General features: G+C 39.3%; 1 protein-coding gene across 1 annotated transcript in view; it reads left to right on the top strand.

The window, feature by feature from the left end:
• The window catches only part of itga11a (integrin, alpha 11a), a 73,172-nt gene that overhangs the window by 55,503 nt on the left and 4,236 nt on the right, over positions 1-13,433 (top strand). The window contains 9 exon segments of the mRNA XM_061739732.1: positions 1,524-1,663; positions 2,364-2,474; positions 2,620-2,705; positions 2,864-3,074; positions 3,903-4,001; positions 11,324-11,400; positions 11,668-11,751; positions 11,945-12,035; positions 12,134-12,247. Coding sequence (XP_061595716.1) covers positions 1,524-1,663; positions 2,364-2,474; positions 2,620-2,705; positions 2,864-3,074; positions 3,903-4,001; positions 11,324-11,400; positions 11,668-11,751; positions 11,945-12,035; positions 12,134-12,247 — 1,013 coding nt within the window.

The raw sequence follows: 13,433 nt of genomic DNA, 5'->3' as shown, positions 1-13,433 counted from the left end.
TGGCCTGTTGGGCTTATTACAGACACCTTCCCAAGTGACGATGGGAAGGTAAGGAAGATCCAAGTAAAGATCATCAGAGATGGTACAGCGAGGCTGTTCCTCAGACCTGTGTCTGAGGTCATTCTTCTTCTATCCAAGGACACTCCTAAGTGACTGTATTGAGACTCTTACTCTATGATACATCTTTTGAGTTCTTGTTAGTTTGACATCTTACAGATGCCAGGCGGGGAGTGTTCTGCCTCTCCTACAGTATATATCAGACACAAAATGTGTAATGCAGTTTAGCGCCATCTGGCGGCCTTGTTCATATGACATCCAGGAGTTAATAAAGTTAGCAGGTTTGAATCCGCCATTTTGAATGACATCACTACCTCATGGAAGGAAGCATCTCACAATCTGCCTCCTTCTGCTTTGTTCTGCTCATCAAGAAGCATAATCTGTGAGTGTACTTAGTTTACTGTGGTTGTTTGCTTGGTTTACTGCATTTGTTTTATGTCAGCTACATTATGCTGCTTATTTCATTTGTATAAAAGATTTTTCATTATGTAGAACTCATGCTTTGTGTATTGTTCTTTTTACAGTTTTACACGGCTTCCATTAAAAACACCTAAAGCCAGCTCCTGCCTTGGGTCCTTTATGGGAGAGTGTTTAGCTCGCTGCATAGCTACATACGCAAACGTGTAGTGAGGGCAGAAGACAAGAAGAGGAAGAATGGAGAGCCTATCTTGTCTTCCATGGTTGGATACAGTGGAACACGTTTATTTGATTTTCCTCTCCATGTCGTGTCTGGCCCGTAATGCATGGCAGATGTGCTGGTGTTTGTGGGATTGCTGTGCTTGCTGCATAAAATTGAATTTTTTTTTGTGTTTTTTGTATTTTTTGGGGTCTTGTCTTGGTTAACTTAAGGTTATTTATGTAAACATATATTTACAATATTTCAGAGAAGTGTCTTAGACCCAGACAGCTAATTGTTTATGTTCTTTTCTGGAATTTGAGCTATTTTACTAATAACAAGTGTTGTGTCGCTCTCAAAGCTGGAAAGGCCCACGTTGGTGCGTCAAAATACAGAACAAAATGTTTCATAGCTGATACTGATACTTGTGGTGAAAACAGAAAAACGCTGCCAGATTATCCCCAAAGATCTGTTTGAGTCTGTTTCCCCAAACAGAGCACATGCATAATTTCTGACTTGATGCATTTTTTTCCTCTCATACCATGCAAACACAAGACATTAAATGGAAAAGGTCTAAAACAATGTGGTTTGGAGTGAACTCGCGCTGAAGCCAGCGGGTTTGGAGTTTTGGTATAATGTTGGGCATTCATCACATGTTCGGAGTTGAACTAATATCACATTGCACGGTTGCAGTGATGTCACTTACCAAAGTCTGTTCCTTTTAATTTCTCAATAATTCTTCAGTGAAGTAAGCAAGAACAGAAGTGTATCACCATTATACATATCCTAAAGTAAACATGGTTATTCCCAGTTTCCCAGAACTTGTCATTCTTTGTGCCTCCACCATCAGGGATCAAGTACAATGTCTCCATTGTGGAGCGACGTTTCAATCCTCGAGCCATGCTGGACGACCCCAATAAGCTGCAGCCTCAAAACCTGACTCTCCTTCCTGGAGAGAAGACCTGCCAACACATCTACTTTCATGTTATGGTGAGGCTCGTCATTGGCAACAAGAAAGTCACAAACAAGCATCCAAACAGGGTTTTAAAAACACTGGTGACTCAAATATAGGAAACTGGCTTCAGCTCCTTTTTATCTGATTAAAATATAATTCTTATTACTTTTTGATAAATTATTATTCGCATGACTACTCTATAATGAATTTTACACTGTCACAGGATTTCTGACACACCATAGTTATTAAATAAATCATATATCACAACTTGGATATGATGAAAAAATTTCTCATTTCATTCAGAGCTTTGCAATTATTCAGATCATATCGGTTCACAGTTGTAATGAATACTGAATATTTGTACTTTTGATCAATTGAAAATCCAATTTAACATCTCAGCAAAGATTACTTTGACAGTTTTTCTTGAGTGAGATATCTTCACTGATATTGGGCACTTTAATGTTCACAATGGATATTAAAATTTGATGATAATCATGTATTTTAAGAATTTTCATATGTTTTGTATGTGTGTGTGTGTGTATGTATGTATATAAATATATATATGTGTGTGTGTGTGTGTGTGTGTGTGTGTGTGTGTGTGTGTGTGTGTGTGTGTGTGTGTGTGTGTGTGTGTGTGTGTGTGTGTATACACATACGTATTGTTTTTCAGTGCCACAACAGAGTTAAATCATTGGCCAGATGTGTAATGTTGATGTACCAAATGTTACATTTTAGGAAACGACTGACTATGCAAGGCCCATTGTGTTTGCTGTGCAAGTTGGCCTACAGGATCCAGATCATGAGCCAGTTCTGGATGACAGCTGGCCCACCACCGTGAGGACAGAGGTGAGAGACGCCGTGATGGCTCATCCTGCCTTTAAGTTCTTCGAGTATACTTTTATGTGTGATCATCAGTTTCTGTCGGAACCAAAATGAGAGGAAAAAGATCAGTTGATGAATTTACTAACAGAAACGTCTTTCCTTCGGCCAGCTGCCCTTCTGGAACGGCTGTGACGAGGACGACCGTTGCATACCTGACCTGGCACTGCACAGTATGACCGACCTGATGACTCGACAGTAGGTGCACGCACATCCTTCACAGTGCACACACACACACACACACACACACACACACACACACACACACACACACACACACACAAGAGTGGGTAGACATAAAAATACATCTGTGATAAGTAATCTCTGATTTCTCCTCTTTCTTAACTGCCTCCCAGTCAGTTTTGCTCACGCCCCGTACACTTCCTTGGCGCTTTCTGTCGTCATCAAAGTGAAGGCACAACTGAGGAATCTCTGCGTGTGCTCGGGGGGAATACAAAGAAGATGGTGGTTGATGTCAAACTGGAGAACAAAGGAGAGAATGCCTACAACACAATCCTCAATATCACCTACACGGCCAACCTTCGCTTCTCTAGCCTCATAGTCAAGGTAAAAATGGTCTATATGGATTGTCAAGATATACAACCTCACATCAGAAAAGTTGAGCTCAATAAGGAAAATACAAATTTCAAAAATGTTGCAAATCTTAGATTTTCTTTGACTTTTCAATTCTTTGCAGCCAGCATGAACCCAGGACATTTCATGTTTCTTCAGTCAACTTCATTTCTTTTGTCACTATACATCCAATTTTGCTTTTATGGCTTGTAACTGCTGAAAACAGATGGCATGGCTGCATTGTCGGACTAGTAATGAAGTGAAAGAAATACGTAATGATGTAAGGATCAGCTCTGATCTCTGCATCATCAGCCTCCACTTATCAATAGCTAATGTAACGACATTGACAAAGCTTTCCCAGAGTCACAAATTCCCCTGAAAAGTTTGTGTGCAAAAAGCACTAACCTTTTCTAGAAGCAGTGTCGACATCTCTGGGCTCTGAGGCATCATGGATGAAATATATGTGGTCTGGATCTGTTTTTGAAGAAATGGGTGCAGTGTGCAAAGACAAATAGATAAATAAAAGACCACCCAGAAGACCACCCGGATTGTTATGACACTTTATAAGTGTTGTGAGAAGGGATGACAACAGTACAAGCTTAAAAGCTTTAAAATGGATGTATACTAAAAAAATAATTTAAGTTAAGTATCTTGCATTCATCTTGTCTGTAAATAAATGTTATTGTACTGTATTCTGTGTTTGCATTTACTGATTTGGGCTTGTACTTTCTCAAAGTGTCTTACTATGACATGACACAAGATCAAGTCTACACACTCCCGGTGGTAAAGAAAACAATTTTGTCTTTATTTTTGTGAATTCAGGACAACTCTGACATCAAAATTGAGTGTCGCGCAGACAACAACATGAGGAATGAGAAGATCTGCAACATCAGTGCCCCATTCATGAGAGCCAAAACACAGGTGAGATTTTACTTAGAACATTTAAATCATGAATGAGCACACCCTAAAAATGTACATTAATTACGAGTGTAGGAAACCATATGTGACTTTGTATTTTGAGTGATATTATGTAATTTAACATTTCTCCTAGTTTGCTGCTACTTTTGCATGAAAATCCTCAAAGCAGCAGAAACAAACTTTGCTCACGTTTAGCTCAGTGGAAGTCGGTTTTACAACTCCATCCAAGATTACTCTTGTTTGGTCCCTTATTCCGTCAGTCTCTGATCTTCTCTTCCGTTACTGCTATCTTGAGTCTCTTAGTTGCCTCTGACCAGGTGTCCCCTGCAGCTCCGTGAGCTTGTTTCATCGTTGTTGATGAGTGACAGTGCCTTAAGAAAAAGGCAAGAGACAACCAGAATGGGAATCCAATGTTACATTGAGAGATGGTAAACTGTGATAGCTAGATGATGCCTCCCAAAAGTAAGGAAATGTTCCTTCAAATGAAATTGAAATTGAACTTTTAACATGAAAAAGGTACTTTGTGCTGCTACAAGTGATATTAGAGTATATTTGCAGTTCAAAGCTGCTGTTTATGGTAGATAAGAATTTGTATTCATGCATTACCCGGTGGAAGAAGAAGCTTATTTTTGTATCCATGGAAATTGTATTCATATTGCAGTTTTCATGACAACTACCAAAAATGGTGAAAAGCATTCGAGTTGCTTGAATTTCAGATTTGAATAAAAATCTGGATGCAAACTTGCATCCTGTGTCGTGCTGAATCTTAGGAGGTAAAAGAATACTGACATGGACCGCATTACCTCATCGGGGCCCAAAACACATGCTGCAGGTTTTAGATGACCATGATAGACCACAGTGGTTAATGGCACAACCACAAACCAACAAGCAGAGCTAGCTTTGCTCCGAGGCTCCTCCTTTCTTCAGTCTGACCTCAGAGTCTGAAGCATTAGCACAAGACTGTATTCATAAGGGCTTAAACTCTGACTTATTTACAGCTCTGTGAGGAGCCCACACAAGTACATCATTATGTTGAAACGTGATACTTTGCTCCATTTTTAAACCTTAAGACTTAAAATTGAAGTTGATACATTCAAGTATGAAGCACAATAAGCATAATTTACTTCTACTATTTTTTTCCAGTTAAAACATTTTGATTTTAAATGTTTTAACTGTCTTAGCCTTCCACTAAATCCAATACCAGCTGTTTTACCAACAAGTATTTGTGGAGAGGTTAACATGCAGACTGAACACAGATCCTCTGCATCATGCAGGAGTGTTTGCAAAATATTCAACCCTAAAAAGGGCTCCTTTATTTTGAGCTCAATGTGTCATTTTGTCTCCAGGTTTCCACAGCTCGATGCCTCTTGATCCAATCTCAAACTTTAGGAAGTGACAGGTGCTTCCACCTCAGAATATAAAGGTTTCTCAGTTTCTTCAGTACAGCAACCTGCCACTTCTGTACTTGGACATTTAAACACATTTCTGTTGCAATATGAAATTGTAGACAGTGAGGTGTTTTTTTCGTTGTTTTATTTTTTTTTACTTAAAAATAATCTATATATTATTATGTGTATCATAATTGATACAAGGGCATATATGGCAGTTTAGGTAAGACCAACATGTTTATTTTTATTGTATACAACAGTTTGTTGCGGGGTACCTCAGATAACTGCAGTAAAGCAAATTTCAGGAATAATTTTGCGTGTGAAGAGTGAACAAAAAGACTCGATCATTGCCAGCAAAAACCACTGGTGCATGTGAAAACAATTGTTATGGAGTTGCACAACACTTTCTGTGTTTACGTGAGTGCTGCTGCCTCTGCACTGAGGGTGACCTTGCATGTGTTAAAAGCTTTCCATAAAGATTTAACTAACTTCTTCAATATTGAACATACAGCTATGTACAGAAATATTTTAACAATTAGAAATGTTTTTATGATCTAACTTTAATACGGGACCTCATGAGATTAAAAAACAAATCAAGTCGTGATCAAAGTGTAGACCTGAGGTTTCACAAAAATATGACACGTAGGAATGACAGCCATTTCAAACAAAGTACTTCCATTTTCAGGGGCTGTCCTATCAGCTTTGTAGTGTTTGGTTGAGTGTGAGCAGAGTACAGCTCTATTCACGTCAAAATACATGTTAATATTTCTGGAAGAGCAGTCACGTCATCAGCAGCCGCATAAGCCCATACCATAACACTACCTCTACCATGTTTCAAGATTGTAATTATTAAGTATCAAGTGGTTCCATGGCAACAGGGTAAACAAGCAGTAAAACGTCCCCCTACTCTCTGTTTTGTCTGACGAGCATCTGTCTTCACCAGGTGAGGTTGAGATGAAAACACTGACGTGTATTTGTTCTCTCATCTGTTTCCCATTATCACTTCAGTTCTGCTGCTTCTCAGCGTTTCCACAGCCTTGTAATGTCAACAATATTTATGGGACTGCACTTTCCACCGAATTTTAAGGCACATTTTATTTTTACACGAGTAATGTTTGAATTAACTTTGGTCGGATGACACAGATCATACATCACCATACAGCAAAAAAAAAAAAAAAAAAAGCCATTACACAGCTTTTTTGTTTACATGTGTTTTCGTAGGAGTCTGTCTTGATTTCTGTACTGATACAAAGTCTGCTGACAAATTCTTCAGGAATGAAGGAAGGTACTAAAAGAGTATCTGTAATGACCTAAACACATCATTATCAGCAGCTATACTCGTCTTACTGGGTGAAGGCGGTTGCACCACATTTCTCTGTAACGCTCTCCAACAGTTGAGGCTAGCGGACCCGATCACCCTTAAAAACCCCAGTGATTAATGGACTTACTCTTTCAGCTTGAACACCATCCAGAGCCACGAAGCTGATCTGCCCTGGTCCAAAGCTTTTTAGATCAGTGGCAAATGTTAAACAAGGTTCATTGTACACCAAGTTCACTGCCAAACCAGCCAAACCACCGCTTAGCTGGAGCAAAGCACCAACTTTAGTGTAAATCTTTAAGAAAACTCAGTTATTGCTCTTGTTTCGACCAATCCAGTTGCTTTCGTCCTTTGCAAAACAGCAAGTAAAGTAAAATCTTACACAACACCGGAGACATAATTGCCTGGTCAGCTTATTAAAAGGGACTTTGAACTTTTTTTTCTGCAAAACACTGGTAGCCTTTAGTTGTTGGTGGTCTTTCTGAGGTGTGGTCGCTTATTTGGGTGTGTCTTTCCATAAATCTATTGTTTTTCTGCCACCATACCAGTTTAATTTAGCAAAAGTGACAAAATATCAAATTTTTTGCAAAATCCAGGACAGACACGTTCCCCTGGCCCCAACAGACTTAGTATACAAAAGAGGAAAAAAAGGGAGTAGTTCCAATGAATGAGGAAAACAAATTTTTATATGAATAAAAAACTTAAAGGGGACCTATTATGGCATCTAATACCTATTTTAAACAGGCCTTGAATGTCTTAAAAACAAGCTTTTGATTGCTTTTGCTAAATAAATTAAAAATTCAGCCTCTGAGCCATGTCTTTATCATCCCATTCTCTAACCTCATTATCTATGCGGGATTCTGAGTGGGCGGGGCTATGATAATGAGGCTCTGTGCTGATTGGCTGCCTGAATGACACGATACACCACTATGAAAAAATGGCGGAAGGTCCGGCCGGCGGAATTGCCGTGTCCTAACTGCATGCGATGCGAGCGAGCTTCAGCGACAAAATCAATTCCATTTGCTTTATTTTCTATTGGACTGTCCTAACTGGCCACAGCGACGCAGCGCGCCGTTTTGAGCTGAACATTTGTCGGACGCCCTGCTTCTATTTTCTTCCTGTGGCTCGCGTTGAAAGCCGATTGAAAGCGCTGTAGGAAACGGTCTCGGATGAGGAACGGCTGATCCAGTTAGTTGAAATGAGAAGTTATCTCTATGATTCCTCCTCATTTCACTACAAAAACCTCAATAAAGTGGCAGCTGCTGGAGGGAGATGGACAGAGAGCGTCCGATGTCACGCAGTGCGAAGCGATAGTCGGGCGCTCGCATGCAGTTACACAGTTTTATAGTTGTGGGCGTGGTTTGCATTTTGGTTACATAACGAAAATCAGCAGAATCTGAACGGCTCGTAGAAGTCACATCAGACTGGATGGCTCATCCGGGCGGCTGTACAGACACTGCAGAATTTGGTTGCTTTCCTCCTTCTCTGAGTTGGCAGGCTGAGGGGAGACCACTTTATATACAGTATGTTAAAGCAAGAGAAAACCTGTTGTTCATAATAGGTCCCCTTTAACTATTTAAAAAATATTGACAAAATGACTAGCACTATTGAAACAAAACTGATGGAGGCTACCTGTATGTTACTTATTTATATGATAATAGCAGATATGGAACCAGTCTGATCCAATATTAGCATCCCGTAAACACATAATGATTGAATATTAAAACTACAGCACAATAAAAGCAACATAAAGAAAAATTAATCCCAATTCAAAAAGACAATTTAATAACCCTACATGATTTATTATGTTTAGGTGAAGAATTGCTGTTTTAAATTTATTTCAAGGGTCGGAAAATGTAGATGTTACATTTTTTTTCCCATCTTCCCATTTTCAGACTTATTGCCCTACTTGATATCAGAATCAGTATCAGTTATCAGGAAGTATAAAGTATGTCATACCGGGATCAGAACTAAAAAGAAGTGGATCTGTGGATCTCTAGATGTTTATACTTTTAGTCCATCATTTTCAGGCAAAAAAAGAATGTGCTATGAATTCAACTGTATTTATTTTTCAAACTTTAGATTTCGATTATTGAAATGACTTAAACAAAAATATAAAATACTGATTTTTGAACTGTCCAACAATATACTCCACTTTGACATGTTAAGGAATCAATGATTGTATAATTTATATACAATATATTATAACTTTAATTTCATGAGGGTAATTTTACCATAAATCTTGAATTTGTTCCTTCCTTCCTTCCTTCCTTCCTTCCTTCCTTCCTTCCTTCCTTCCTTCCTTCCTTCCTTCCTTCCTTCCTTGCTTCCGTGCTTCCTTGCTTCCTTCCTACATTGGTAGGAATGCCCTGCTGTTGTACATCCGGCTACATGTGTTTTCAGACTACATGTGCGGGCTGATTCTGGTTCTGTTTAGATTACATGATTCACTTTCTTGTAATCTGGAGTCCTAAATTTACTTTACTTGTCATGTTATGTGATTGATTGCCAACGGAGAGTCCCGTTCTAGACGATCTGACAGGGATTCAGAGAACTGGTCTCTAAAACCACATTTTGTTAAGAAAACACAAACAGGAAATGGTGTGCAGCTGCACACAAAACACAGCTGATCAATTGAAACTGCTTTGAGGAGGAAACAAACGTTGGAAGCTGTTTGTGCTACAAAGAGGGTTAAAGGTGAGTAAAAAGAACCTTTTGTAATGAAAGAAGCAGCTTGCTGTGTTGTGGTATGGCCGTTCTGTGTGTCTCCATCTTGCTTTGTGGATTTCCTCTTCAGTATTCCCTTCCTCCAGGTGCCTTACTCTCATTGAGATTCCCCAAAGCTATTCCTCTGTGATGCATCGCTAAGTGTCACTGACGAGTCTTTGAGCTGTTCAAGTGTAATGATTGAGGTGCAGACTCTGGACTGTCTGCTGATTTGTTAGCAATGAGTTGGCAAGCATCAGTAGCAAATCATGTAGTCTGAACGCACCAGCATCAGCCAACTCTGAAAATACTCTGGAAGCAGCCTTGGTGATCATTAATGTTTTCACTATAAATCTAATGTTTGCTGTAAAATGGTCCAGTATAAACACTGTATGTGTACACAAATGAAGTATCCAGCCCCCCTTCCCTTTTTTTTATCTGGCTTGCATCAATAGCTCAGATTGCTTGTTTCTTTCTGAAGCTCTGGTCTCAGTATTTGGTGACAAATGTGATCTTGAGCTTTGCGGATGCATGAATTACCAAGAGAATGAATTTTTGAGTACAGCTATGCTGGCACAGGAACATCTTCTGTCCACAGAAAAACACATCTCTACAATCCATCGTAATACTGCTTGTCTGCATCCTCATCTGGGTGTTGGATTTAATGTTATTCTTAATTTAAAAAAACATGTATCTTTTTGATCACAATCTTGACACTTGAAATGTTTAGAATTCACAGACACAGAGCTCATCATGTTTGTGCTGCATCTGTGGTTTGCCAAGGATGAGTCCGTTATTACAGAGAAGGGAAGCTACAGTAACGCTGCTCTGCATTCCTCTGTGGTCAGACAGGATCCATCAGGGTTTCATTAGCAGGACTGTAAACAATGCTTAGTTCGGCTCTGCCCTGCTATTCTTTATGTACCTTCTGCTGCCACTTAAACCTCCCCTCTGTGTTGGACTTGGGTTCTCCCTCTGTTTTTGTTTTGGATTCCTCCATCATATTCCATTTATTTATGCACCCGTCAGTCCTCGGTTTGTGTGTTTTGCCCTGAATCTGACTCCTTCTTGTGTGCGTGTGCGTGCGTGCGTGCGTGCGTGTGTAGTTGGCATTGTCCTCAATAAGGGGAAATTCCCTGGTTCTCTTTAAGCAGCACCAACTGTGTAACCAGCTGCCCGGGGTAAAATCCTGGGAATTACAGCAGGTTATTGCAGACTTTACTCCTTAATCCATAATGCAAGACCTTTACAGCTGCAAAAGGAGCATGTATACAGTGTTTTTCTATAAAAACCTTTACAAACTTAAAAATGTACCATATGAATGATTGGAGTTCTGCTTCTAATCTTTTTTTTTTTTTTTTAAACTTTATTTTTAAAGATTTTTATATTTTCGACATTACAAGTAAAATGTAACAATGACATAAAATTAAAAGCAAAGCAAAATAAAAGAAAGAAAAATAACAAAAGTGCACAGATTGTAACAACAGGTCAGGTCGGTGAGCCACTCTGAAATCAACAGCAAAGGAAAAGCCACATGGCAGCATTGGAAGTTCACCTCCATCAAAAGTCCCAAACATAAAGTCCCAGGCCATCAGTTACACATACATATATACCGACAGAGAGGGATGTGAAGAACCTGTTTATCTTCATAAACCTCACATTATCACAAAGATGTACACACAACTCTACACCCTCTTCTTCACCCATCAAAATAAGATGACCACTTCCACCAGTAAGTATTAAATTTACCCATATTGAGGTTCAAGGAGAAAGTTATTTTTTCCATGATATATATCTCATTCATAATTCCTGTCCATTCCTCTTTTGTCGGGGGCTCTTTGGTCAGCCACCTCCTTGTTAGAGCTTTTTTACTGGCTGCTCTGCTTCTAATCTTTTATTTCTCCTGTGTGCAGGTGTCATTCCGCCTGGAGTTTGAGTTTAGTCGCACAATCTTCCTGGAGCACCTCAGAGTCATCTTGGAGGCCAGCAGGTGTGAACATCAATTTAAACCCATAACGCCATTTAAGTCCTTGCCACTTTGATACTTGCAGTCTTTGCCTGGAGACTTGTGTTTTTTCACTTTTTCTTTTTTTTCTTTTTATTGAGCCAAGACTTCCCAAAAATAACCTCATAACATTAAACATCAAACAAGTTGTAGATATTTAAATGAGCTAAAAATGGATAAATGTTTCTGCTGGTGTGTCCTTTTGTAACCTTCTCTTAAAGACTCTTTGAATATTTTTTTCTCTCTCAACAGTGCTGGAGAGGAAATAAACACAGCTGACAATTTCAACGATATCTATTACTTAGTAAAATATGAGGGGGATCTGCTTTTCACCAGGTTTGTCAGATTCTCAACTTCTTTTTAGGTGGCAAATGTTGTTAAAGCTCTCATGATTTTGGAAGCAATAAACCTGGAAAAACTTGAATATCAGGAAAGAGGAAAGAAATCCCAGATAACGAAGATGGAATGTGTACTTTTTCTAGTTAAAGTCTCATTGTCAGCTGTTTACTTTGATTATTTTCTTTGAAAGGGATTCAAATCCAACTCGGTATGAGATCAAATCAGACCTCTCTCTCGAGGAGCCAGGCGTCACAGGTCCCGCTTTCAACTTTACGTTCCAGGTGAGAGCTGATGTTATTGCCTCCGTCTCTTTAATTTACTGGACATGAAAACACTGCCTGGAAATAATTTACACAGTTTGCCCCTTGTTATTTCCCAGATCCAGAACCTTGGGTACTTTCCAGTAAGGGATCTGCAGCTGAACATCGAAATTCCAGAAATGACAAGAAATGGGAACCAGCTCTTGCAGATATCCGAGTTCCATATTGACCAGGTAAAAGCCTCTCATTTAGGCTCAATGAATTCAAAATTCAATAATGACATCTTTGAAAATATAGTAGCCTGTTCCTGTTTTTAAATGGAAAAGTTTACGTCGATATTGAAACACATTCACTAAAACCAAAGTCAGCTGACATGTAAGACCAGGAACCTAGAAGAGAAATGAAATGTTAAACACATTATTTGGATGTACACATGTGCAAATATTAGAAAATTTGACTGCTAGTCGGTCAGGGAGGATGAATATATGACAGAAACTTTCTTCTTAGTTTTGGTAAGAAAAACTATTCAGAAGACAAATTGAAATACTATTTTTATCTAGTAATCCATAACTGTGTTTTGTGCATCCAGTCAATGCAATGAAAGTACATTACATGAATATTTCTTAGGCTATGTACACACGTAGCCGGGTATTTTTAAAACCGAATATTTCCCCCCACCGTTTATAAAATAATTTGTATCCACATTACATCGTTTTTAAAAAAAAAACCTTCCACACATAACCAAAGATCTGCGTTTTCGACCACATTCATAAGCATTCCAAACCTGTAGATCATCTGTTCTTCCGGCCTCCGCGGCGCAGCTCCCCGGGAGCCGCGTCTCCTTCTCGGTAACGAGCCCGAGTCCCCCCCCAGGTGTCCCGCCACGGAGCTGTCGCGTTAAATCGACGCAGCCCTACGCCGTAGGGTCTGTGTCGGTGTAACGCAGTAAACGGTGGTCAAGAGCAGAGACCATTTATTTAATAAATAGCTTCGAGAACAGATGGTGGATCATCTGTAGTTCTGTAGTAAACAAAGGTTTCACGTTAGACGTCAGAGCAGATTTGTTGTTGTTTTGGCACATAATGTGACGTTCGAAAACGCAAAACTCCGGTTGTCTCTGTCTACACGCATGTACATAAACAGAGTTTTCAAAAATCTTCACTTTGCCCGGAGTTTTTTTAAACCTTCGTTTATTTGCGTTTTCATGTGGATGACAGGTCCAAACGTAGGAAAATATCTTCGGTTTAGCAGATATCCGGCTACGTGTGTACGGGGCCTTAGTTGGTCTCTGGTGTTAGTTTGCAAAACTCCTCTGGCCTGGAAATACAACTTTAAATTGTTAGCAGCACATGCTTAAATTTGCAGCTTATTTCAGAGTGAATTCTTTTGTCTCAATGTTTTGATTTTGAATGCTTGTCG

The sequence above is a fragment of the Cololabis saira genome, chromosome 2, assembly GCF_033807715.1.
Source record: "Cololabis saira isolate AMF1-May2022 chromosome 2, fColSai1.1, whole genome shotgun sequence".
Classification (NCBI taxonomy): domain Eukaryota; kingdom Metazoa; phylum Chordata; class Actinopteri; order Beloniformes; family Belonidae; genus Cololabis; species Cololabis saira.
This window is presented reverse-complemented; position numbering and strand designations above follow the sequence as displayed.